The following is a 27,189-nucleotide window of genomic DNA, read 5'->3' as shown; positions in this document are numbered from 1 at the left end:
AGTGTGGGAGAAGGGGATAAATGAAAAATTTCTGTACCTTTCTCTCCATATTGCTGTGAACCTAAAAATGCTCTAAAAATGTTAAAAAAAAAAAAAAAAAAAAGAGAGAGACCGTGGCTGGAGACTCAAGCCTGCTCTTGGGGAATTAAAGAAGGTGGCAGGATGGAGAGAGAAGCCAAGGAACTGTCTTCTGTAACGCTGAGCAGGGCCGACTTTGACATCTCAACTTTTATCATAGATCAAAGCTCAGGCCAAGCGTGGGTGCAAGGGAAGGGGAAGAAAGTTAAACTCCAGGCTCTCAAACGAACTCCCAGCGAGCCCCCTATCAATGCCCACATTAGGCACACCGCCTCACTCCCTGCTCACCAATATTATATGCACAGTAGCGGATGTTGGGGGAGATCTCTTCTACACGCTGATTATATAGCACAGCCTGCTCCTCCGTGAAAGCGCTGGCAAGCTTCTCATAGATAGTTCTGCAAGCAAAAAAAGGCCAGGTTTTACAGCAGCCTTATTTTAAGAAAATAAAGGAATAGATGTTCAAGACAAGCATGGTCCTTAGAAGCTCTTTTTCCAACTGCCAGAACTAGTGTATTCTAAGTATAAAAGAAAATAATCAACATTTCTATGGAGGGAAAATTATCCTTTCACAGAAAGTGCTGATCTACAGCTATGAGATGATCTACAGCTTGAATTTGACTACCTTTAATTAAAAATGTCAAAGCCCTTGGACCAGAGGACTTACTTGCATTTGTTAAAAGCCTCAATGGCAGCTTTCCATTCCTGATGTTCAAAGCGCAACATTCCAGAGAGGTAAGCTGTATAAGCCTGCAGAGGAACGGAGAACTGCTTCAATACCAAAGAACCGGCTCTCCTGCCTAACCCTGATACCAGGAGTATGGAGGCCAACGTTGAGGGCAGTGGTGCACACCCGTAGTCCCAGCAACTCAGAAGGCTGAGGCAGGAGGATCTCAAGTCCAAGGCCAGCCTTGGCAATTTAGCAAGATCCTGTCTCAACATAAAATAAAACGGTCTGGGGATGTTGCTCAGTGGAGTACTTGCCTAACGTACCTGAGCCTCTGAGTTCTGTCCCCAGTACTGGCAATGGAACAAAACAAAACAAAACAAAAATGTTGAACATAACCTGGCAATTTCTATAATCTTTTTAAAAAAAACTGAATCACCAAAACAACTTATTTTGTGACCTTTCTCAAGTAGAAGATGTGAGTTTTCCACCTACACACCAAAAGTACCGTGACCTTTCTTCTAAAGTTAGAACTAATTATAAAAACCCAAGAGCTTGAAAATGAAGAGACATTATTTCACTTTTTATTTTTCTCATTTACCATTATTTTTCTTAGTGCTGGGGACTGAACCCAGGACCTTGCACATGCTAAGCACGCCCTAACTCCAGGCAAGTTCAAAAAGGATTTTTTCCTCTTCTATCAATTTATAATGTAACAAACTCTGTTCTGTTTAACTACAGATTACTTTTTGATGCCACATCTCTAATCCCCACAGTATAACAAAACTAGATGTTAAGACATTAACCTGGGCCTCTAACTTAGTCTTGGCATCCACGCGATTGCTCTCACACAGGCGTTCCAACTCCTCTGCATGCTTCACAGCTTTGCGAAGGCGAGATAGCAAGTGAAACCGTTTTCGGGGTTCAGTGTTGGCTTCCTGTTTGAGCTGCATGGCATAGCTCCAGGCTCTTTCAGCATCCATCAGAACCAGAAGCAAATATCTAGACCCGAGAGAGGTGAGAGAGGTGAGAAAGCTGAACAATGAAGGCCAGGACCATTAAACTTAGTACAGTCCCCAAGGCACAATTCCCCACTTCGTGGCTCTTCTATACACAGAACCTCTTTTCCCTCCTCCTCTCACAGTATCAGCCTTGACTCTGAAATCAGCATTTCAACCCCAGCTCAGGATCCACCTCAGTGTCTAATCACCTGCTAGACACACCGACTGGAAACCCTGACCTCCCCTTGTACATTCTGTAAACAGCAATAGTCGAGGCACCCGATCTGGCTTCATCTTTGAATCAACAGCTCCCAATCCAGTTAGAAACCAAGTCAGTAAGAGGCAGTATACTAAAGTGGTGATGAACAAAGGCTCCAGAGAACAGACTGGAATCCCAGTGCCTTCATTAGCTATGTGACTTGGGCAAAGTAATAATTATTCTGTGTCTCACTCTCCCATGTAGTCACAGACACAAGACCCTCAGACAAGAGCTGGCACCTCTTAAGTGCACAATAAGCTAACTCCTTTATTATTATCCTGGTGAATCTTTCTTCAAATTACTGCCTTAATCTTCTTTAAACTTAAGTTTAACCTTGTCTCTCCAAAATAAAAGATCCTACTATCATAAGATAGTCAGAGTTTATTATGTAATTGGACCTCACAAGATCTAATCATTCAGTCCTGCTACAACCCACTATAGTCTCCACACTCCAGTTTTCTGACTGTGCCCCCTACACCAGGCTCCTGGCTTCTTCACTGCCCAAGTAGCAACTAACATCTGTCCACAGCTTTCCCTCCTTTCCCTCTTCTATATCCAACAAGGCATCTAGCTCACACCAGATCACTGGCCAGCACGTTTTTTTTGGAAATGCCCCCATGGTACATATTTTAGGCTTTGTAGGCCGTGATCCCTGTCACAACTGCTCTGCTGTTGTAACACAAAAGTAGCTATGAACAATAACTAAAATGATCTGGTGTGGCTGTGTTCCAATAAAACTTTATTTACACAAATAGATAGTAGGAAAATGATATGGCCCAAACTGAAGTTTGAGGAACTGACCTGGAGACATTCAATACACATTGCTTGACAGACCGATCTTTCAGCAAATGTGAAGTATCAGTGTACTCAGTGTGGAAATAGTGAATACTGAAGCAATACTGTAATAATTTACACACAGCTAGATTTAAGATTTAAGACTACCCCAGCACCCAAAAAAAAAAAAAGATTTAAGACTAAGATCTAAGATTTAAGACTTAGACATTTGCATTTTACAAATCTTACCTAATAACTGATTTTTTTGTTTGTTTGTTTGTTTGTTTGTTTTTACAGCAATGGGGATTGACCCAGGTCCTTACACACGCTAAGCATGCACTCTACCACCAAACCACACCCTCAGCCCGAAAATAACCAATTGGATTCTAATGACTAACTTTAACATTCACCATCCTAACACAGTTCCTGAACAAGCTACTGAATCTGAGTCTCAGTTTCTTCACCTTAGGATACAGAATAGTAAAAAATGCACATCCTACAGAGCTGCTGAGTCACATGAGATAATTAAAGGGTTTGACATAATGTCTGGCACATTGTAAGTGTTCAATAGATGTACCAGGGAGATGCACTGAGTGCCTCGCACTGAGCAGTCAATACCTATTATCAGTCAGAAGATCTTCAGTTACTTTTTTCCCTGTGAATTTGTGTCTGTTTCCCATCTTGAAATTGAGTGTTTTTCGGAGACGTCTTTGCCTGCGGGAACAGTAGCCCCTGTAACAAAATATAATGAAAACTCATTCAGCCAAGCTGGTGGTGCTTTGGATAGGATATTTTGTAATAAGGTGAAGGTCTGGGGCAGTCTACTTATGGCGACTACAGATGTGACATATCACTGGCAATTACGGAACAACTTAATACAAGCAAGGCAGTATGACTGGAGCTGTAGAAACAAAGAGAGAGGACACAATGCCCATTCTCAAGGACCCACACTCCAGTACAACAGGATCATGCAGCTAAAAAGGCAACCAAGAAAACAAAGTAAATGTCAAATTGAATGAATATGTGTAATTATTCTGTTCTTATTAGAACTCTTGGTTGCTGGGCACAGTGGCGCACACCTGTTATCCCAGTGGCTCTGAAAGCTGGAGGCTGAGGCAGGAGGATCATGAATTCAAAGTCAGCCTCAGCAAAAGCAAGGTGCTAAGCAACTCAGTGAGATCCTGTCTCTAAACAAAATACAAACTAGCGCTGGTTTGTGGCTCACTGGTCCAGTGCCCCTGAGTTCAATCCCCAGTACCCATCATCAATAACAAAAAACAAAAATACCCTTGGCTAGAATAGATGGACGGTAAAGAATTAGTAGGATTTTGATGGCTGTAAAGAAGAAGAAAAGGCATCAGAGGGAGAATGATGAAAGAAAAGACAAGGAAAAAGAACTGCAATAGTGAAGAAAAATAAGAAGACAAGCTGGACGGACGGTGGTATACACCTATAATCCCAGCAACTCAGGCCGAGCAGGAGGATTGCAAGTTCAAGGTCAGCCTCAGCAACTGAGGCCCCAAGCAACTTAACAAGATCCTGTCTCAAAATAAAAAATAGAAAGGACTGGGGATGTAGCTCAATGGTAGAAGACTCCCAGAGTTCAATCCCAGTACCAAAAAAAACCAGCAGCAACCAGGGCACAGTAGCACACACCTATAATCCCAGCAACCTGGGAGGATCACAAATTTGAGGCCAGCCTCAGCAATTTAGCCAGGCCTTAAGCAGTTTAGTGAAGTCCTGTCACAAAATAAAAAATTTAAAGGGCTAAGGATTAACACAGCAATAAAGTGCCCCTGGGTTCAATTCCCAATACCAAAAACAAACAAAACAAAACAAAACAAAAAACCCACTAGGGCACAGATTATTTTAAAAAAATAAATAAATAAGAAACAGGGTTGGGATGTGGCTCAGTGGTAAGAGTGCTTGCCTAGGAAGCATAAGGCCTGGGTTTGAGCCCCAGCACCACACACACAAAATGATGATGACGAAGATAATGATGATCTGGGTTAAATCTATGAATTGGATTTTCCCCCTCAATTCCTAACATCAGTTTTAATTATTTATTCATTTATACAAACATAAAATTGAACACTTATACATTATGAATTGAAATATATATTGGTAAAAAATTTTTGACATTATGAATGCATTTTCAAGATCCCTAAAAATGTTCTATTCTGAACCTCCAGTCTGCTTCTACTCTTTTAATAATCAGATGCAAACAAAGAGCTATGAGCAAAGATTCATGGGAACAAAAAAGAACTTTTTAATATATTTTCAGTTGTAGATGGACACAATACCTTCACTTTATTTGTTTTATGTGGTGCTGAGGATCGAACCTAGTACCTCACATGTGCTAGGCAAGTGCTGTACCACTAAACTACAACTCCAGCCCCAGGAACAAAAATTTTAAGCCTACAAAACTGGGTACTGAATAAATAACTAATTTGGGGGACTAGGTAAATAAATTTTGGTATGGCTACACATTGGACTCTAATGCAACCAATAAGACTCATGTGTATGGAACATTTTTATAAGCATGAGAAATATAGACTTACAATATAAGGTTCAGCAAAACAGCAGGATACAAAGTTACAAATACAAGGTGACAAAACTTAGAAAAAAATGCATAGAAAAAGACTAAGAGACCAAAGATAGTACTTAGTGAATGCAAATATTCAAATGCATTTCTGTATTAAAAGATGTAAAAACAAATGAAAGGAAACACATGTAAGGACAAGTGGCGGAGGAGAGGGCTTCTGCTTTCTTTGTAGTGTTTGCAAAACATGAAAACATTTGCAGATATGCTTCTGGACATTGGGAATATGGGTATGTATTAGTCTTTATACTTCTCTGTATTTCCATTTCTAAAATACAAGTAAAGAAATACGAATATGGGCTGGGTTTGGGGCTCAGTGGTAGAGTGCTTGCCTGGCCTGTGTGAGGCACTGGATTTGATCCTCAGCACCACATTAAAATAAATAAATAGGGGCTGGGGAGATAGTTCAGTTGGTAGAGTGCTTGCCTTGCAAGCACAAGGCCCTGGGTTCGATCCCCAGCACCACACACAAAAAATAAATAAATAAATAAATAAATAAATAAATAAATAAATAAAAATAAAGGTATTGTGTCCATCTACAATTAAAAAAATAAAAAAGAAAAAAAAGAAAGAAATACGAATGACTTTTTTTCCCCCAGTGCTAGGCATCAATCCCAGGACCTCAAGCAGGTTAGGCAGACATTCTAACCAAAGAGCTACATCCCCAACCCAGAAACATAAATGGCTTTTAAGCACACAATGAACAACTGCATTCATGATTAAATAAACGCAAATAAAAGCCTTTTAAAGCAATAAAATCCATTTAAAGTCTAGCATGCAAGAGGCCCTGGATGTAATTACACACACACAAAATCCAACTATTTTAAAAAGAAAGTCTAACTGCGCACAGTGGCACACACCTGTAATCCCAGCTACTCAGGAAGCTGAGGCAGGAGAATCACAAGTTCAAGGCCAGCCTGGGCAACTTAGCAAGACTCTGTCTCAAAATAAAAACAAAAAGAGCTGGGAATGTAGCTCAGAGATAGAGCAACCCTGGGTTCAATCCCCAGTACAGACAGGAAGGACAGAAGAAGAAAGAGTCAGTCAGTCAGTCTACATCAGGAGGCTGAAATGCTGAAGATGCAGCCAGATACAGTGGCATACACCTATACCCAGCAATTTGGGAAGTTGAGGTAAAAGGATCCAAAGTTCCAGGGTAGACTCAACAACTGAGTGAGACCCGGTCTCAGGGGAGTAAAACAGTACTAGGAATGTAGCTCAGTGGTAAAGCATCCCAGGGTTCAATGCCAGTACCAAAAATAAAATTTTTTTAAAAATCAGAAATACTAATGATGCTTGCTTGGTTATCTCTGGGGTTATGAGATAACCAGTGGATTCTTTTCTGTTACTTTGTTGTTTGCAACAACCTTTAGAGGGGAAATCAAATGAGAAAAATATAACTAATAATGTTACTGAGGCTCAACTCTGGGGTCCCAACATATCAGTTCTAGCGACAAAAAACAAAAAAACAAAACAAACCAACCAAAAACTATGATAACCAGGAAAAACTATGATAAGCAGCACTTCAACCAATGTGACCATATTGGGAAGGCAAAGTGAGATCAAGTGTCTCAAACCTGTCTTCGGGGTACTGACAAGAGGTTTAGGTTTAAATAGAGGAAAAATTCTGCGCAGGGGGCAAGAGGTCTGCATAGCACTCTTGATCAAACTGTGGTCTGGTTAATCCTCTGTCCTGGTTCTGCAAGGTGGCTCTGCAGAAGTTCTTATCACTTGAGGGGCAATCTTCACTTGCTACTCACGGTGTTTAACCATCAGACCTGTGCTCAGTTCCCATGAGATGACTATTCCTGCTTAAGGGGACAGTCTAATCACGGGGTGATCTGCATAGATGGCTCTGCTATTCCTGGAAGGTGTAGGGCAATGACTGAAGATTGCTGGGCTCCATTCTGGGGACCTGGAAATACTTTACACAAGCTGGTAGTTGAATGTCCCTGTAAATCTTGAAAAAGGCTTAGTTATTCTTATCTTGGTGTCAGTCTTGAAGGCAGATGAGATAGATTAGGTAAATTTAGGGCTAATAAATTATTACCTATAGAACTGAGCAGGAATCTAAAAACACATAAAATGAAGGCAAAGATTTAGTTACTCACTGGGCACCTGTAGGCCCAAATGAAAATTTAGAGCTTTCAGTAAAAACAGTTTCCAATTATCTGTTACAATAATCTCTTAAGAGTTACTGAAGACATTTCCAGTAGATGAAATGCTAGAAGACAGTATTAAGTCCTATATGATCCAGTGTCTCAGAGGGAAGCATCATCTAGACTAAACACAACTGCTGAGTGTAGCAGCTGCCATGCTAGCCAAGTTCAGGACTGCTTAAACCACCTGACATAAGGCAGCAATAAGTGAGTATATGTCCACGAGCAACTGTCAGCCTAGACAGTGCCGTTTTCCATGAAGAATCTGTTGTATAAAGAAAAACCTGTGGGCTGGGGCTGTGGTTCTCAACAGTAGAGTGCTTTCCAGGCATGTGTGAGGCACTGGGTTGATTCTCAGCATCGCATATAAATACATGCATAAAATAAAGGTCCATTAACATCTTAAAAAAACCAAACAAACAAACAAACAAAAAACCTGAAGAATTGCTCCCTCAAGAATCAACAAATGGCTCATTCCTATTTTAAAAAATAAATTAAAAAAAAAAAAAAAAAAAAAAAAAAAGTCACCAAGTCATTTGACTTAAGCACAGTACTAATGTGGCTTGTGCAAGGCTGTGGGTCCCACATCCACTATCATGAATTTTTTAAAAAAAGAAGAAAAAGAAAAATACAACTTACCAAGAGGCTGTATAGTATGGAGCCACTTTCTTTTTAGGACCCACTTTCTTTAAACACACAGACACATGTGTGCACCAAGCACAGACTCAGGTAAATCCTCCCACTTTTCTGTTTCCTTGAGGATAAAACTTCTTTAACTCAACATCTACAGTTGCTCTCTGCTTCCCCACATCTCATTCTACAACCTACTCTCCTCAGCCTTCCATCTTTATTACTTTTTTTTCTAAAATATCATCAATGATGACAAACTTTGAAACACAACATCATTCACAATCAGAAAAAGAAAGAAAGTTAGGTATAAATGTAACAAAACATACAGGACTTGCATGCTGAAAACCACAAAATGGTGACTGGAAAAAAAATCAAAGACCTAACTAAATGGAGAAACATGAGTATTCATGGATTAAAAGATTCAAAATAGTAAAAAATGTCATCTATGCCCAAATTGATATACAAATTTAGTGCAATTCCTATGGAGACAGCCAAGCTAGCCCTGGTCTTACAGGGTTAGCAGACATGCCAGAATACTGGAAATTAAAAGGTAGGCCAGTCTACAAGGCTATCGAATTAAGATAACATACCTGCAGGCCTGAGGTTGGGAAGTCAGTTCAGCCTCAAAGACTATGTGGTCAAAGAGTTATTAAGAAGTCAGAGTCATGAAAAAGATAATTTAAAAGCAAGCCTTGGTGCACAGGGGAATTCTGTGAGATGATGAAAATGCTGTTTCTCAATTTGTGGTGGCCGCCTACCTACATACATCTGTCAAAACTCAAACTGTACACCTAAAAAGCATGAATTCTACTGTATATAAACAATAATTAAATAAAACTATAAAAAATAGATAAGGATGTATCAAAGGACATAGTAGCCAACTAGAAAGGGCTTCCACTATGGGTCAATTTAAGCATTAAAATAATAATATCAGATTACAAGTCAAAATAAAATAAGATACTGTGAGTACATACAGATACAAACAAATGAATACAGTGTAAGCTGAAGAACAGGATATTTACATAGTTTCAAAATATTTCCTCTTAAATACTTAGTAATTACAAAGGGAAAAGGAGTGTGGGGAAGGTTGTCCAAACCCATCCTAATCAAATGATCAAAGTGAATATGCCTCTGGATGGACAGGAGATGATATCTGTGATATTTATGCCAAAGACACATAATGTGAATTTCATCATAAGGAGATATCAAATAAACCCAGCTGAGTAACATCCCACAAAATAACTGGCCTTTTTTTTTTTTTTAGTTGTAGTGGACACAATACCTTTATTTGATTATTATGTGGTGCTGAGGATCAAACCTGGGACCTCACATGTGCTAGGTGAGTACACTATCTCTGAGCCACAACCCCAACCCTGGCCTGTTATCTTCAAAAGTCAAAATCTTGCCAGGTGAGGTGGTGCATACTTGTAATTCCGGCAATTTAGGAGGCTTAGGCAGTATGATTACAAGTTCAAGGCCAGCCTCAGAAACTTAGCAAGACTCCAAGCAACTTAGCAAAACCCTGTCTCCAAAAAATAAAAGAGAGAATAAATAATAATAATAATTTTTAAAAAGAGCTGGGGATGTGGATCAGTGATAAATGGTTAAGCACCCCTGGGTTCAATCCCCAGTTCCAAAAAAGAAAAAAAGAGCCAAGATCTTGAAAAGCAATGAAAAGACTGAGGATCTGAGGTAGAGTTAAGATTAAAGAGAACATGACCACTACATACAATGCACAATTCTGAACTGGATCCTTTTGCTGTAAAGGAAACCACTGCCACAACTTGGGAATCCTAAATGGGATCTGAAGATAAGAAGATAGTAATTTATCATCAGTTCCCTGATTTTGATTGCTGTGTGGCTGTTATGTGGTAAAATGTACTTATTTCTCAAAAATGTACAGTACACAGGGGTAAATGGCAACACAGAGGCAATTTACTTTCAGTGATTCTGAAAAAGTCTGTTATTTGCAGGGTAATTACAACTTTCCTACAAGTCTCACTATTTCAAATAATAAAATAGAACAGTTTAAAGAAAGCAGGATAAACAATAAAAACAACTTTTACATTATTTTCATTACTGTATGAGATGATATAGTAAGAAATCATGATTAATTCAGTTAGGTGGGGTAACAGTATTTTCGTTATTTTTTTTTTTTAAGTTTTATTTGGCTGGGTATGGTGGCATATGCCTGTAATCCTAGCTTCTCAGGAAACTAAGGCAGAAGGATTTCAAGTTTGAGGACAGCCTAGGCTATTCAGCAAAACTGCTTCAAAATAAAAAAGGGTTAGAGATGAGATGAGTGATAGAGCACCCCTGGGTTCAATCGCCAGTACCAAACAAACATACACACATAAAAAAAATCTAAAACAGGGCTGAGGCTAGGTGTAATGGTGCATGTCTGTAAACCCAGAAGCTCAGGAGGCTGAGGCAAGAGGATGGTAAGTTCAAGGCCAGCCTGGGCAATTTAGTGAGTCCCTGTTTCAAAATAACAAATAAAAAGGGCTGGGTATAGCTTTACCAGTGGCAAAGTACATCTAAAGGGAAAAAAAAAAAAAAAAAAAAAAAAAAGGAGAGAGAAAAATGGTACTATGTGATGCTATATATGTACATTTCAAATAAAAAGCAAACCTAATCTAAGTTCATGATAGTGGTGACCCTTGGTAAGGGTTTGTGATTAGATGGGGCAAAAGAGGACTTCTGGGATGTTGAAAATGTTTTATCTGATAACCTGGATGACGGTTACAAGGGTTCATTCAGGATCTATATGCTTTTCTGTTTACAAATTACACTTGAGTAAAATTTTAAGATCCTTCAACAATAGGTGAAACAAGGACACAAAGTTAATCATTGTGATGAAGAGATGGATTCGAGGGTTCAAAGGACTATCAGCTCTACATTTGTGTCTGGAAATTTCCTTAATAATAAAAATAAATAAATAAGAGTTCCCTGCTTAAGACTCTAATGGCTTCCTGTGACACCTACATTTGTACTTGAACTCATATTCTGGTCCTGTCAATTTCTCCCTCTTCATCTCACACTACTATCCGCTTGTACACTCTGCCCAGTTCTGTCCACCCATCACTAAATGGCCGACTCCTCAGCCTTCAGGTTCCTGCTAATTGCTTGTCTCAGAAAGGCCTTTTCCGACCCAGGCACAGTGACACACACTGGTAATCCCAGTGACTCAGGAGGCTAAGGCAAAAGAAACACAAGTTCAAAGCCAGCCTTTGCAAAAAGCAAAGCCCCAAGCAACTCAGCAAGACCCAGGGGATGTAGCTTGTGGTAATGCATCCCTCAGTTTGCTCCCAGGTGCCCAAAAAAAAGGTCTTTCTTGACCCACCCCGAGTCTAATTCCTGTTCATAAAAGTTCCCTTCTTTAATTTTCAGCACAGCCTGACATTTGTGTATATGTAACTTGTTTTGCTCATAAATTCCTAAACAGTAAGAACTTTGCCTGTGTTACTTAATACTCTCTGGTGCCTAGAACAGTGTTGGGCTCTTGGTAGTGCTCACTAAACGTTTTTGAATGATTGAATTGATGAACAGGAATGTAAGATGTATTCAATCACCAGCACCAAAAAAGAAAAAGATTATGATATACTGAGTGTTTAGCAGTACTTTTTAATATCAGGAAGTCAAACCTCATAATACCTGCAATCTAGAAGTAGGTATCTCTGCTTCCAAGTAATGAATATTACACATCAATCACCTATTTTTTAGAGTCAGATTAAACGTTTTCAACTTGAAGTTTGTTATATCGTAGAAATTCCCCTTAAATGTTAAAAATGAAAACACTGAATTCACCCAAAATTAGATACAGAAATAGATACATGGTTAAGTTAAAAAAATGATTATTATAACTACCTGTTATTTTTCAGAAGCCTTCAAATGTGTCTGAAAAATTGTGAGGCAAAAGGAATACAAATGGTAGTTCCTTTTATATATATATATATTTTGTTGTTGTTGTTGTTACTGGAGATTTAATCCAGGAGCACTTAACCACTGAGTCACATCCCCAGCCCTTTTTTTGTATTTTATTTAGAGACAGGTCTCACTGAGTTACTTAGGGCCTCACTAAGTTGCTGAGGCTGGCTTTGAACTCAGAATCCTCCTGCCTCAGTCTCCCAAGCTGCCAGGATTACAGGCATGGGCCACTACGCCTAGTTCATTACAAAATTGAAAATTTTTGTGGATATACTTTCTGATATAGCAGAGTAAGTGGATATTAACAAAAGTAAACCAAGTTTAAAAATCCCACAATGATCTCCACATATCTTGTGCATGATACTAACCTGTACCTCTGAAAATCTCCATGTCGTAAACCATGCTGCTGCTGGGATTCTTTAATAATCTGAAGAACTAGAGCCAAGATTAAGGAAAAGCTTACAATGGCAAGAATCCAAATATATCAAATATGTCAAAGCCCATACCATTATGTGTATAAAACAACAGCACATTAAGTATTTGCAAAATTATCAGTACATTAACTGGTGAAATATTCTGTAACAATTTTAAACAAGTGTTTTGTCACAGAATAGGACTAAATTTGCAGAAAAGTTGATTGCATGAACTGTTACAATTTTCAAACTAAAAAAGACATTACTAGCCACCAGGGATTGCTGAAACCCAATAGCTTAAATAAACTGCTGGTTTCTAAATCCTGACTACAATTGATGTGGTTCCCCATTGGTTTACACCTAAACCTCACATTTTATTCATTCAAGCATATTCAGGTTGTAAATGATATGTATCATACTTCTATTTGCCTTAACATCTGCGAAATAGAACTTTCCTTAACAGCTGAGATGCTTCTAGAACCTAGGTTGAGCACATGTTAGCCAAGTTAGACCAGTTTCCATTAAAAACATTAAAGTTTTTCTTGTAAAAGAAGAAGCCCTAAGCAAACTCTCCTTTTAAGGATTGTTTATTTTGCAGTACTGGGGACTGAACCCAGGGGTGCTCTACCACTGAACTATACTCCCAGTTCTTTTTATTTTTTTGTTTTGAGACAGAGTCTGCTAAGATGCCCAAGTTGGCTTTGAATTTGCAATCCTCCTGCCTCAGTTTCCTAGGTTGTTAGGACTAAAGGCACGTGCCAGAAAGTCCAACTAGAAATCTTTAAATATTTAAGATTAGGTACTGAACTTTGGGAAGCCCAAAGTTAGCCTTATGTATAATTTTAGTTTTCTTTTAACTTTACCCAACCCCTAATATCTATTTGTTAAATAGCAATAAAGTAATTTAATATTTTTAGTTATTATTTTTAAGTAGTGATTCTTTCAATAATTAACAAGGGTCAGTGAGGCAGACAAGTTGGTACACACCTATAATTCCAGCAACTCAGGAGGCAGAATGGCAAGTTGGAGACTAGTGTGGACAACTTACCAAGCCCCTGTCTTAAAATACAATTTAAAAGAAAAAAAAGGGCTGGGGATGTAGCTCAATAGTAGAGTGCCTGCCTAGCAAGTCCAAGAACCTGGATTCAGTTCCCAGGAGGGAGGAAAGGGTGATAATGAGATAAGGAGTCCATAGTATGATCAGAGCCCTGCTAACATCCAACTGGAACTACACCACCAAATCAAAAGGTAAAAATCCAAACCCCTGAAAACAACCACAGTAAGATATTAAGCTGAATGTGTTATTTCAGAAATTTGCCTACATTTTCTTTGCTATTCAGATCAAAAAGTAATCTGGGGGATGGAGCTCAGTAATAGAGCACTTGCCTACAATGTGTGAAGCCCTGGGTTCAAACTTCAGCACCATGCATAAACAAAAAAATAAAACAAACAACCCACCCACCAAAGTCACAAGCACACAGTGACATATACAGTAATGAAAACTAGAAATCAAATTTCCCAGCTCTTCTGAAGACTCCCAACAAGATTAAAATGACTACAGACAGACCTATGAGAAAAATACACAAATGATATTAGCAAGCTATGGTAATTTACATTTAAAAATGGGCAAGCAGCTTTTCCTCAGCAGTCTATCTTTACCTCCACTTCGAAAGCATCAAGCTGTAATTTTTACTAGCCAGCAGTCTACGACAGCTGTCAGACAAGAGCATTGAGCTTAAACGTCAGTTTCCTCTGCCCAGTTCAGTGGCTCAGGTAAGAAGGCAAGAGCTCAGCAAGGTGGCCAGAAGTGTAAAACCTGGCACTTGCTCTCCAACTGGGCAACTGCGGGCCAGCAGGAGAAACCTGCCCAGTGTCTATGTGCCACCTGGAAGCAAAGGACATCCCCAACCTGGAGGGTAAAGGGGATGCGAAGAAAGACCGGTCGAGAAAAAGACCCTGGACCTCTGAGTGCCAAAAAGTAAGGGCAACCGAAAACGCAACCCTCGGTCTCTCCGGCCCAGGACGTGCGTGGACCTAATGCCTCTCCCGCCCCCAGCCCAACATATCGACACGTAGTCATTGCGAGTCAGGCCATTATTCTAGGATACTCTCCAAACTCAGGCTATCCCCGAATTCCTTGTTTGCCTTCGATCCGGCGGAAGGGCGTTCGTTTTCTTTATTTTCCTCGCCTCCGGCACCCCGTCCACCGCCGCTACCGGTGCTACCGCCGCCGCCGCCGCCGCCGCCACCCGGGACTTGCTTCTCAGCAGCCATCTTGCCCCTGCGCCGCAGAGCCGGACGGGATAGGGGAAGCGAGACGACCGAGGTGGGACAGAGCGGCACCCGCTCGGCCGGGCTGATGGGATGGGGGCGGACTCCGCCGCCGGCTGCCCTTCCGCAGAGGGGAGCGGCTTGTCGGGGCGCGCCTGCGCATAGCTGGGCTTCCCCGCTGGAGAATCGTGGCGGGAGAGCTCGGAGGTTCGCAGGCTCTGCGGTGCTTTGGCTGCTGAGGTTTTCTCCAGGGCAGTCCCACCTTTGGTCCATCATGGGCGGGAAGACCGTGGGTGGATGACCACCTCCGAGAGGGATCCGACTCCACGTCCGGCACGTCAGAAAGCGCGAGACTAATGACTTTGGGTTTCGAGTGCTCTGCCTTCCTAGGAATTTAGGAGATGGGGGTTCCCCGTTCCGAAGCAACCCGCCAGGGAGGGACCGCCTCTGGGCTTTTCTCTGCGGCGGAGGGTGAGAAAGCGCTGGAAGCGCTGGCACAGTCAGCAGTCTGTGCCCCAATGGGAACTTTCTCCGGCGTCTTGGGACCTGTACCATTCTCTGATTGTGGGGCGATCAATCCAAGGACCGAGAAGAACTGAGACGTGGGAGAATGTGAATCTTTGCTCTACAGTAGGGCACTGGAGCTTCTGGAGTCTGAATTTGCAGACTGATCCCTGCTCCATCATTACTGGTTGGGAATTATTAGACAAGTGATTTAATCTCCCTCTAAATTGATGAATTGACACTGGGTGTGGTGGCGCACACCTCTTATCCTAGCAACTCAGGAGCTGAGACAGGAGGAATGCAAGTTGGAGACCAGCCTCAGCAACTCAGTGAGACCCTGTCTCAAAATAAAAATAAAAAGGAATGTAGCTCAGTGGTAAAGCCCCAGAGGGTTTAATCCCCAGCACCCCAAAATAAATAAATGAATTTGACATTTTAAAGTAAAATTGACTTTTTAAAGTAAGTCCGTGCCGTGTGTGCTGGTGCACACCTGTAATCCCAGCAACTGGGGAGGCTGAGGCAGGAGGATAGAAAATTTGAGGCCAACTTAGGCAATTTAGTGAGACCCTGTCTCAAAAAGTAAAAAGGTCTGGGGATGTAGCCCAGTGGTAACACACCCCTTGGTTCAATCCCCAGCACCAAAAATAATAACAATAAAAAAAAAAAAAATAGAATGGTACAGCCACTGTGAAATACAGTGTGGAGGCTCTGCAGAAATTAAAAGTAGAATTGCCATATACTCTGGCAATGCCATTTCTGGGTATACACTCCAAAGAATCAAAGGCAGGTTCCAGATGAAATATACATCCACATTCATAGCAGCACTATTCACAGTAGACAAAAGATGGAAACAACCCACTGTCCTTTGAGGAATAAAGTATGGTGTATCCATACAATGGAATATTATTTAATCTTAAAAAGGAGTAAAATTCTGATATATGCTTTCATGTAGGTAAACCTTAAGAATAGTATACTAAGTTAGCCTGTCACAAAAGAATCCCATTTACATGTGGCACCTACAATAGGCAAATTCCTAGAGACAGTAGGATGATGTTTTTTTGTGACTGGGGAGGGGGGAATATGAGGAATTGTATAATGAGGTTCAGTTCTGCAAAAATGAACGAGTTCTGGAGACTGGTTGAAACAATGTGAACATACTACTGAACTGTGCACTTAAAAACGGTAAAGTGAGCCAGGTACGGTAGCCTACACTGGTCCCAGTGACTGGGGAGACTGAGGTAGGAGGATCAAAAGTTTGAGGCCATTCTGAGCAACTCAGCCAGACCTTCAGCAACTTAGTAGGACCCTGTCTCAAAACAAAAAATAAAAAGGACTGGGGATGTAGCTCAGTGGTAAAGTGCCCCTGGGTTCAATCCCTAGTGCCAATTTTTTAAAAAAGTGTGTGAGAGAGAGGTTAAAGCAATAAATTTTATGTTAAGTGTATTTAACCACAATTTTTAAAAAATATTTTAGAGCTGGGGATATTGCTCAGTGGTAAAGCACTTGCTTAGCATGTTCAAGGCCCCCGCACCACAAAAATAACAATAAATTATTTGATTTTAAAAATAAGTGGCTAGGGCTGGGGTTGTGACTCAGTGAAATAGTGCTCGCCCAGCATGTGTGAGGCACTGGGTTCGATTCTCAGCACCACGTATAAATAAATGAACAAAATAAAGGTCCATCAACAACTAAAAATAATTTTTTTAAAAAAGTGGCTAAATGCCTATCAGCAAATAAATGGGAAATAGAATGTGCTATAACCATGCCATGGAATGTTATTTGGCCATAAAAAGAAAAGAAGTACTGATCATGCTACAACATAGATGAGCCTTGAAAATATTATTCTAAATGAAAGAAGCAATGCATAAAAAGAGCACAGATTGTATGGTTCCATTAGTATGAAATGTCAGAAATAGGCAAAATTTTAGATCAAGAAAGTAGATTAGTGGTGGCCTAGACCTGGGGGAGGGGATGGAGAAGGGAGAGTGAGGCCCACTGCTAAAGGGCAGGGACTTCTTTTGGTGGGGAGGAACTGATTGTAGTGCTTGTCGCACAACTGAGTCAAATAAATCCTTTAAATGAGAAAATAAGTTCTCTAAATGGGATGTGAATTTTATGTCAATAAAGTTGCTACCAAAAAAAAAAAAAAAAAAAAAAAAAAAGATTAAGAGCCAGGAACAGTGGTTTCTGCCTGTAATTCCAGCAACTGGGAAGGCTGAGGCAGGAGAATCAAAAGTTCAAGACCAGCCAGGCATGGTGGTGCACATCTGTGATCCCAGTGGCTGCGGAGGCTGAGGCAGGAGGATCACGTGTTCAAAGCTAGCCTCGGCAACAGTGAAGCACTAAGCAACTCAGTGAGACCCTGTCTCTAAAATAAAATACAAAAATAGGCTGGGGATGTGACTCAGTGGTTCAGTGTCCCTGAATTCAATCCCCAGTCAACCCTGTCTCAAAATGAAAAATAAAATGGGCTGGGAATGTAGTTCAGTGAAAGAGTGCCCTTGAGGTCAGTCCCCAGTACCACAAAAACAAAACAAAGGAACAAAACCCAAATTGTGTTAGTCCCCTAGTCAAAACCCAGCAATGCCTCCTCATTTTACTAGACTAAAAGCCACAATCCTGCCAGGCATTGTGGTGCACCCTATAGTCCCAGGGACTCCAGTGGCTGAGGCAGAAGGAATGGTAAGTTCCAGAACAGCTGCAGCAATTTAGCAAGGTCCTAAGCAGTTTAGCAAGACCCTGTCTCAAAATTAAAAATAAAATTAAAAAGGCTGGAGATGTGGTTCAGTGACTAAGCACCCCTGGGTTCAATTCCTGGTACAAAACAAACAAACAAACGAAAAATCTTACATTAAAAAAAAGGCACATGGGCATGGTAGTCCTCGCCTATAAATTCTCAACTACTCAGGAGGCTGAGGCAGGAGGATTGCTCATCCCAAACCAGCCTGGGCAATTCAGCAAGATCCCTTTTGAAAATAAAAATTAAAAAGGGATGAGGATGTAGCTCGGTGGTAGAGCACCTCTGAGTTCAATCTTTAGTTCCTGGGGCAGGGGGAGTTCTCTTATTTCTTCTGCCAATTTCCTTTACCAGACCCCCTGCCTTAGGGACACAGGCACACTCCTGCCTTAGCAACTTTGTACTGGTTTCCCCTCTATCTGTAATACTTTTCCCCTAGGTATCTGCTTGGCTACCTCCCTCACCACCTCATCTTTCTGTTGAGTAAGCAGACTGGGCAGGGTGTGAATAAGAAGAGTCTTTAGCTGGTTTCCTGAGAGGCTGAGGTTATGGGGGAAAGGAAAAATAATATTCTTGGCTGGGACCCAAGAAACAGGGCAAAAGAGGGTGAAACAGAAATGAAGGTGCAGTGGCAGAAGGTGACTAGTTTTATATCCAGGGAACTGGGAGGCTTTTGATGCAGAAACAAATATTTAACAGATACTGCAAACTAGACACTATTCAGAAAAATGCTGCTGGTGCATGGAACTCTGCTATTTTAAATTTCCTCAAAGTTTTCCCTTTTTGGAGATCTAAATGTACTAAGGAGGAAAAAAATTAATTCATTCAGATTTAAAGAAGTGGCTTCAAATCCCACGTTTCACTGTATTTTCACCAGAGTCTTCTCAGAAAGAAGTGTTGCCATTCAGTATGACAGCTGAGAAAGCGGATGCCCAGCGTCAAGGGCAGAGGCTGCCATTCAGTAGAATCTCAGTAAATATTTACTAGATTTGGGGGCAGGAGAGACTTGGACTAGGGATTGAGCCCGGTTGCACTTAACCACTCAGCTACATCCCCAGTCCTTTTTATGTTTATTTTTGTTTTTTTAAGACAGATTCTACCTAAACTGTTGAGGGTCTTGCTAAGTTGCCTAGACTGGCCACGTGAACCTCCTGCCTCAGCCTCTTGAGCCCCTGGGATCACACCCTGGCTGATATTTACTGGATTTAATTGGAAGAGAAGTGTCCAGTGGAGTCTATAGGGACCCAAAGTCATCCTGCTGACTCTAAGTGCCTGGGAGAGAAGAGAATGAGGTGTGTGGACATATGCCAATCAGGACGAGAGGCACACTGTTTTCTTACATGTTCCTTTCCTGTCAAATTGGTTTTCTTGATGGTGTGGACCGAAAGAAGAGAGTGAGATGATGACAACCAAACTCCTTCAGAAACCTTTCCGCCTCCCATCGCTGCTTTCTGGGTTTCCTGTGCGGTCTGATGTTCCCAGAAATGAGAAATGGGCAGAGGCGTGGAGCGCACGGCAGGCTGTCCCAGTTGCTGTGCTGGACAAAAGAAACAAAACAAAAACAAACAAAAAACAACATCACCTCGTCCCTTATCCTCCTCGGGATCGGAACTCTTGAGGGCTCCCCCAGCCTGTCTGGGGAGGTGCCCCGCGCCCTCCAGGCTGCAGGGAAGCGCTGAGGTGTGCGGGTCCGGGGCGGGCTCTCTCTGCGGCGAGGCGCGCGCAGGTCCCAGGGTCGCGCCCTCCAGTACTCCCGTGTCTGCCCTTGAAGCCAAGTTCTCCGACTCAGCCTGGAACAGCCAAACGTGGGGTCTGGGGCGCGGGGACCTGAGCAGTGCCGCTCTCCGCAGCGGGTGGACGGCGGGTGCCTCGGCCTGGAAGCGTGAGGGGGCCACTCGGCGGCCACTTCCCCCTGCGCGGCCGGCCTCGGCGGGGAAAATCCCACCCTCTGTTTCTTCGCTCCTCCCCCGATTCCAGCGCACCCCCGCTCAGGCTCCTACAGCTTGGCTGGGTCTCCCGGGGAGCTGCGCGGTCGCCAAGACCCAGACGGCTGCAGGATCTCGGGCGGCTCCGGGTTAGGCGACACCATGAATGACTCCGGAGGCTGGGGGTCCGAGACCGCGAGCCAGGCGGGTGGAGTGGGCTGGCAGCCCGAGGCGGTCCTCGTGCCCCTGCTCTTCGCGCTCATCTTCCTCGTGGGTACTGTGGGCAACGTGCTGGTGCTGGCGGTGCTGCTGCGCGGCGGCCAGGCTGTCAGCACCACCAATCTGTTTATCCTCAACCTGGGCGTGGCCGACCTGTGTTTCATCGTGTGCTGCGTGCCCTTCCAGGCCACCATCTACACCTTGGACGGCTGGGTGTTCGGTTCGCTGCTCTGCAAGGCAGTGCATTTTCTCATCTTCCTCACCATGCACGCCAGCAGCTTCACGCTGGCTGCCGTCTCCCTGGACAGGTGAGAGCGCTCTGGCCGCTTTTGAGAGTTGGGCAGCAGGGTAGGGGCAGGAGAGGGACAGGCGACCAGAAGATCAAGGAGGAAGTTCGGGCAGAGAGAGACAGAGAGAGGAGACATTCTAAGGCCTCGAAGGGACAGAGTCAGTACAAGACAAGCAGGTGTGGAGGAGGAAGAAGAGGACTAAGAATGGGGGACCATGGTGTCCCTCAGGTTTGTCCTGGGGGTCTTGCAGCGTGGAGAATTTGGTCCTCCAGTCCCACTGGCGTCTGACATTGTGCAGCATTTCCTGGTACCCAGCGGTAGGAATCAAACTCGCTTGAGCTTAATGGTCCTTTGGGGAAGGGATGGGATGGGAGAAATTACTGTGCCCAACTTACAGAAGAGATTGAGGTGAAAAATAACTCTCTGAGAGTCACCAGCAGGTAATCTTGTTCACGAAGCAACTGGCCTGTCTCTTAAGGCCAAGCTCAGACGCCTCCACTGTGCTCTCCCTGAAGCCACAGTTTGGTTGCTTGGAGCAGTTGGGTTGGATCTAGATTGTGGAACTTGGGTCATTTTCAAGAAACCAAACCACAGTTCAAGTGAACTACCTGAGGGTCCCTGGTTCAGTCCCAGCCCACCTTGCACCCTTCCTCACAGCCAGGGGTCAGGGTCAGGGAGAGGAGCACACCATTGGGCTCTTCTTCCCCAGCCAGAGGAGGACAGTGAAAGAGGCACCTTTTGGAGAGTGCAGGACTCAGTGGAGTTTGAAATCACAGTAGGATGGGTCCTTTCAAACAGGGGAAGAAATCTGGTGGGACTCTCATATCTCCCCCTTTCTCTTCACATCTCTGGATGCACAAGAGCAGGGAGGTGAGGCCACACTCCCCATTCGCCTCCCATTCCACTTCACACTGGGTATGTTGGTTCCCAGGGCTGGTAGGACCCACAGCAGCTTCCCTCTGGATTTCCCTAGTCAGACATGCCTTCTCCAAGCTGTCTCCTAGAGACTCAGGCGCTGGGATTCTACCTTCAGGTCACCTTCATGAGTGTGTAATCACAGCTTTCCCAGAGCCCCATAGAAAGTTCTCTGACTTTTAGTTCTTGGTGACAAAGGGTGCCCTCCCTCCCAGGTGTAGTATGTCTGTGGTCACAGCCCTGGGGAGCAGCAGAATTGTGGCTGGCCTGGGAGTGTGCCTTTGCTGCTGCCAGGCCCTGTATCACTTTGAGGCTCGACCAAGTGCCTCACGTGGTATAACCTTGCCTTAGGGGCCTTCCTCCAGAGCAGGCGTGGGGCCTGAAGTGCAGGGGCTCACTCGACGTCTTCCTTCCCGACCTGGCCCCCAGGTATCTGGCCATCCGCTATCCGCTGCACTCGCGCGAGCTGCGCACGCCTCGAAACGCGCTGGCAGCCATCGGGCTCATCTGGGTGCTGGCGCTGCTCTTCTCCGGGCCCTACCTGAGCTACTACCGCCAGTTGCAGCTGGCCAACCTGACAGTGTGCCACCCAGCGTGGAGCGCGCCGCACCGCCGCGCCATGGACCTCTGCACCTTCGTCTTCAGTTACTTGTTGCCAATGCTGGTTCTTGGACTGACCTACACGCTCACTCTGCGTTATCTCTGGCGCGCTGTCGATCCGGTGGCTGTGGGCTCGGGTGCCCGCCGCGCCAAGCGCAAGGTGACACGCATGATTGTCATCGTGGCCGCGCTCTTCTGCCTCTGTTGGATGCCCCACCACGCGCTTATCCTCTGCGTGTGGTTCGGCCACTTTCCGCTCACGCGCGCTACTTACGCACTGCGTATCCTCTCACACCTGGTCTCCTATGCCAACTCCTGCGTCAACCCCATCGTCTATGCACTGGTCTCCAAGCACTTCCGCAAGGGCTTCCGCAAGATCTGCGCAGGCTTGCTGGGCAGCACGCCGCGCCAAGCCTCGGGTCGCGTGTGCGTTCCGGCACCTGGCACCCACAGTGGCAGCGTACTGGAGCGCGAGTCTACCTACTTGACGCATGTGAGCGAGGTGGCTGGGCTCCCTATCCCTGCCCTGGATCTTCCCAGCTGCACAGCCCTTGGCCCTTCCCAGGACCCAAAGACCCTCAACAACATCCTGACAGTTAATGTGACCTGACAGCACCAAGGGGAACCAGCTTGGTGTTAAAGGGCTGGAGTTAGAGGATGGGGATAGTAGGGGAGTTTCCTTTGTTAATAAAACTTGCCAACCATTTCACATGCAGTGTATGCCTGCCGTCTCCAAATTTTGGAGTCAGGATGTCCTTTGAGAAAAACCTCTGGGACCTCACAGTGGGGTTCCTGATGGATGGGTGCAGTATGCTTTGCTGAGCTGAAATGGGCACCAAGAGCTTCCTGGTGTTTTTTGTTTTTGTTTTTTAAATCCCTAACTGAAGCTGGGTATTGAGGGACTACCAAAGGTTCTTTACAAGTGACCATCCTGAGGCTCCAGATGTACACAGATCTCTAAACCATCAGTCAATGCCTGAGACAGGCAGAGTATTTGAGTCTGTCCATAACAGAAACAACAAATGTGTACTCCTGGTTGCATTCATACAGTGTATCAGTTCCTCACCTGCTTCCAGCTTCCTGGGGTCCCTCTGAGTGCATCCTTAATTGGATGGGTAATGCCTACCCATTTTTGGTGTTGGCATTTCCTTACCTGGCTGCAGCTGGACAGGATCAGGTATCCGGCATGCCAGTCACACGCCTGGCCTGGCCTACTCCAGCCACTATACCCTTAGAATACCCTAAGGCTTTGCTCATGAGCTAGGTTCTATCATTCCCTGGGTTTGCCCCACTCCCAGAGTTCTTGAGCCAATGCTATTTACTTAAAGTCAGACCAGTATTGAAGTAGAGGCAAGGACACTCAAAGCTGTCCCCATTTCATTGTTGAGAGGAGGCCACTTTGGACAAGGGCTTGGATACTTAGGTTGTCACCAGTCACTGAAACAAAGAGGCCTGTGCCAAGGTTGGCCCTGAGTGGAAGAACCAAACAAGGGAGAATGGGGTTCCCAAGCCTGCCCCATCTCCCTTGGTAGGTTTTGAATGAAGCAATGAGTTCCAGGTGGTGGAAATGGGGCAGGGCAGGGACTCCTAGGCAGGTGCAAGGTGGGTGTGGTCAAGTCCTGGGCTTTGTTTTTGGGTGTTTGCAGAACGGAACCGTAGGGGTTGCTAAGCCCAAGGTCCCTGTGCTTGAGCAAGCAGCTGCCTCAGTCAAATTGCTCAGTCCCCAAATAAGTGACTGAAATAGAGGTCATAGCTTAGGACCTGCTACTCTATCCAGTCCCTCTGGGCAGCCACTAGTGATGTCCCTGTGGATCCTGTTCCATCTTGCCTTCCTTGGCCTCAGCACCATCCTGCCCTGGGTCCAAGGATCCAGCCTATGTAAGTCTGGTTACCAGGTGGAGGGCTTAAAGTTTGGGATTGGGGCCTCAAAGTAACTTCAACCTCCACCCCTCAGCCTGGCCATCCTCTCCTAACCTCAACTCACCTCTGGAGGTCCAGGAGACCATACAGATTCCTAACAATGGGAGTGCGCCCCTGTTAGTGAATGTGCAGGTGTTCGTGTCCAATGTGTTTAACGTGGTAAGTGCCACCTGGCTGCAGGAGGGGACAGGACTCAAATGCTGAGCTGGGGAAGGGGCAAGACTCAGTATCTGCTAGTGCTGGGTCTACTGTCTCCTTTTTTCATGTAGCACTTGACGGTGAAGTGACATGTTGCTCCCCTCTCCCAGGACATCCTGCGGTACACAGTGTCCTCTATGCTGATGCTAAGGCTGGTGAGCTCCCATCCTGGGGGATATGGGACAAAGAAGGAGGCTTTCATCCACCAGCTGAGCTCCTGTGTGGAGGACAGGACCTCAATGGTATCCTTGTGTCCCCAGTCCTGGCTGGACGCTCGCCTGGCCTGGAATGCTAGTGCGCACTCTCGGCACGCAGTCACGCTGCCCTGTGAATCCCTCTGGACGCCTGGTCTCAGCATCCGGGAAGCGTAAGTGAGGCAGAAGCTCTGGTCCCAGAACCCGCAGGACACGTCCTTCCTCCCCTGCCCCCTCTAGAGCCCAGAGGCCTTCTGAGTGCCCATTCTCCTCTGCTGCTGCCACTGCCACATGTACACTTCCCCTCTCCCTTCCAATTCAAGAAGGGGCCGGGCGTCTGTTGTGGTACCTTTCCCACAGGCTCTGGGTGGATTGGAAGGACCAGAACCCACAGGCCCGAGTGGACCCTGATGGCCACGTTGAGCTTAACCTGGCTCTCACCACGGAGACCAACTGCGACTTTGAGCTCCTCCATTTCCCCAGAGACAAGAGCAACTGCAGCCTCAGCTTCTTCGCTTTTAGCAACACTGGTGCTGTCAGGGTGGGGTCTGAGGGAGGGCAGAGGGGAGGGGCCCCTGGCCTCCAGCACAGGTCTGTGTTCAGATCAACCTACCCCCTGGCTAAGGGGAGCAGAATGGAGACCAGAGTAGTAGCACAACTCTCCTGCACCTCTCCATCTCCAGTCCTCATTCTCCCTGCCCTCACCAGGGTCCTGCTCACTGCTGTCCCCCCTCCCCCTGCCACCCTTGAGCAACTGCTCTCAACTGCCGGGGCCAACAGCAATGGCTGGGCCATGGGTGTCAAGCCCAGAAGCTCAGGTTGCTGTAGCCTCAATTCTGAAGGCAACTGAAGGAGTAGCCACCTAATAAATATCCACAAGCCCAAAAGGTGGCATCCAAAGTGTCATGGAATTCCTAAACTCCCCTCCTGTCTCTCCTCTCCATGAAAGACCGCAGCCAGTGCCCACAGACCCTAATATTTCTGGTGTGAGATGATGGACCAGTGAGGACTCTGTGAACACCTCCCCGCCATGAAGTGGTGCAAAGTGCATTATTTCTACAATATAAAAACTCATCTATGAATCTGATAAGACCCTTCCTTTAACTGAAGACCATCTGAGGTGCTGTAAAATGTTTGGGAAGCCCTCCTACTTACCACTTTCCCCTCCAGCTCTGCTCCCCAGAAGTCATGTCTGCATCATCCCTGGGTTCCAGCTGTTTCTGTTCCTACCATCAGGAGATTTGGGGGCAAGCATATCTCCTTCCTAGTTCACCATTCTCACCCCCGGCCCTTTCAGTGGTGGAGCTGGAGTTCCGGGCCCACGCGGTGAATGAGATTGTGAGTGTCAAGAGGGAATATGTAGTTGGTGATTTGAAAACCCAAGTCCTGCCCCAGCAGGTAGTACCCTGCTTCCAGGTGACGGTGAGTGGAACAGGGAGGGGCTGGTGGAGGCTGAGGGAGGGGAGGGAGTGGTAAGGAGCCCACGGCAAGACACCATCCCTCTGCTGCCCATCCCCCCATCTCCTGGGACATGCTTTTCTCCTTCCAGCTGAGCCTGAAGAACACAGCACTCAAGTCCATCATAGCACTGCTGGTACCCGGGGAGGCGCTGCTGTTAGCCGATGTATGTGGGGGGCTGTTGCCCCTCCAGGCTACCGAACGCATTGCCTACAAGGTGACATTGCTGCTGGGCTACCTGGTCTTCCACTCCTCCCTGGTGCAGGCCTTGCCTAGCTCCTCTTCCTGCAACCCGCTGCTCAGTAAGCCCTGTTCCCTCCCCTGGCTCCAGAGGGCAGGACTCCACGGGTCTGCCTCATTCCCCCCACCTGAGCCTCTGCCCAGCCAAACCCCTGACTTCCTGTCCCCTCCCCACCTCCAGTTTACTACTTTACCGTCCTGCTGCTGCTGCTCTTCCTTAGCACCACAGAGACTGTGCTGTTGGCTGGGCTGCTGGCTCGGGATAGCCTTGGGGACAAGATCAGCCCCAGCGCAGTTCCAAGAAGGGACCAGAGAAAGGAGAACCTGGGGCCTAATTCTGAAGGTGGGTAGGCGCTAAGGCACTTTCCTGAGGGTGGTGAGGAATGAGGCCTCTGGTAGCAGGTTCAACAGGGCAGAAGCTGAAAGGCTAGAGGCTGGCAGGCCAAACTTAGGGCTGGGCTGCATTGCAGGGGTGGCTGGAGGTGTTGGAGGCTTGCTGCATTCATTCTGCTGGCACCACTGTCCCTGGGTTCCACTGTGTCCTTCCTGGGAAGAAGCAGGTCTATCTGGGGCAGCCCCTGGGAAGCCCCTGTGTCCTTCTGGGGAAGAAGCAGATCTATCTGGGTAGCAGCCCAGGTTGCCTCAGACCCCCCAGAAAATCCCATGTCTTGCAAGGCTCTCTAGGAGGGTTTTTCCTCCACTGGAAGTAGCCTAGGATGGGCTGGACTTGAACTTTCATTAGTTGAGAATCTAAGGAAGGGGACATGTGGGCCAGTAACTCTTGGGGTTCACCTTCTGCTCTGAGAGGAGGAGGAGCCCTGGGAACAATTTCTTTCCTCACCGCTCTCTCCACAGCAGATCCCAGAGGAGGAAAGAGATCAAGGAGGAGCTGGGCTGAGGCCGCTGACCATGCCTTCTTTCTCGTGTATGTGACCAGTGTGGTGTGTAGTCAGCTCATCTTTGCTGGAACATGGATGTGGGCAACATGCAAGTCTGACCCAGCCCCTGGCAAGGCTGTCCCTCATGGTGGGCCGCGCAGGCTGTAACGGGTCAGGGCCCAGTGCTGCAGACCTTAGCATGAGGTGTGATCTCCTGAGGCTCCAGGGTTTCTGGAGGGAGGGGGAAGAGGGTTGGCTCTTTTGCACCCTGAGCTCACCCCTCTGTGTGTGTAGGAGCAGAGTGTGAAATAAACCCACAACTCAAGTGCA

The 27,189-nt window shown here is 45.4% G+C and overlaps 3 protein-coding genes across 3 annotated transcripts in view; 2 read left to right on the top strand and 1 right to left on the bottom strand.

Moving 5' to 3' along the window:
* Srp68 (signal recognition particle 68) overlaps positions 1–14,817 on the bottom strand; it is a 34,645-nt gene extending 19,828 nt beyond the window's left edge. Inside the window, exons 1-6 of the mRNA XM_047546921.1 lie at positions 14,619–14,817; positions 12,466–12,532; positions 3,398–3,511; positions 1,552–1,747; positions 746–828; positions 367–476 (exon numbers count right to left, since the gene is read on the bottom strand). Of these exons, the coding sequence (XP_047402877.1) occupies positions 367–476; positions 746–828; positions 1,552–1,747; positions 3,398–3,511; positions 12,466–12,532; positions 14,619–14,784 (736 nt within the window). The 5' untranslated portion in view covers positions 14,785–14,817. The remainder of the gene's footprint in view (positions 1–366; positions 477–745; positions 829–1,551; positions 1,748–3,397; positions 3,512–12,465; positions 12,533–14,618) is intronic.
* A 5,268-nt stretch (positions 14,818–20,085) lies between these two features.
* Positions 20,086–22,581, top strand: Galr2 (galanin receptor 2). The gene is made up of 2 exons (XM_047542830.1): positions 20,086–20,474; positions 21,801–22,581. The coding sequence occupies exons 1-2, from the start codon at positions 20,110–20,112 to the stop codon at positions 22,579–22,581; spliced, it is 1,146 nt and encodes a 381-aa protein (XP_047398786.1). The 5' UTR covers positions 20,086–20,109.
* Positions 22,582–22,721: 140 nt separating this feature from the next.
* On the top strand, positions 22,722–27,027 carry Zacn (zinc activated ion channel). Its single transcript, XM_047542820.1, has 9 exons — positions 22,722–22,779; positions 23,926–24,050; positions 24,200–24,244; positions 24,350–24,456; positions 24,644–24,813; positions 25,581–25,705; positions 25,833–26,043; positions 26,163–26,324; positions 26,837–27,027. Exons 1-9 carry the CDS (start codon positions 22,722–22,724, stop codon positions 27,025–27,027), a joined length of 1,194 nt encoding a protein of 397 aa, XP_047398776.1.
* The last annotated feature ends 162 nt before the right edge of the window (positions 27,028–27,189 follow it).

The sequence above is a fragment of the Sciurus carolinensis genome, chromosome 3, assembly GCF_902686445.1.
Source record: "Sciurus carolinensis chromosome 3, mSciCar1.2, whole genome shotgun sequence".
Classification (NCBI taxonomy): domain Eukaryota; kingdom Metazoa; phylum Chordata; class Mammalia; order Rodentia; family Sciuridae; genus Sciurus; species Sciurus carolinensis.
Note: the sequence above shows the minus strand (reverse complement) of the source record. Positions and strands in the feature narration are given on the sequence as shown.

What these genes read in the sequence shown, in the direction of transcription:
- Galr2 (XM_047542830.1), top strand. Translation starts at nt 20,110, where the DNA reads ATGAATGACTCCGGAGGCTGGGGGTCCGAGACCGCGAGCCAGGCGGGT. An exon ending in GCTGCCGTCTCCCTGGACAG is followed by an intron (nt 20,475 to 21,800) that starts GTGAGAGCGCTC and finishes CCTGGCCCCCAG; the next exon opens with GTATCTGGCCATCCGCTATC.
- Zacn (XM_047542820.1), top strand. Translation starts at nt 22,722, where the DNA reads ATGTCCTTTGAGAAAAACCTCTGGGACCTCACAGTGGGGTTCCTGATG. An exon ending in GTTCCTGATGGATGGGTGCA is followed by an intron (nt 22,780 to 23,925) that starts GTATGCTTTGCT and finishes TCCACCCCTCAG; the next exon opens with CCTGGCCATCCTCTCCTAAC. An exon ending in CCTGGGGCCTAATTCTGAAG is followed by an intron (nt 26,325 to 26,836) that starts GTGGGTAGGCGC and finishes CTCTCTCCACAG; the next exon opens with CAGATCCCAGAGGAGGAAAG.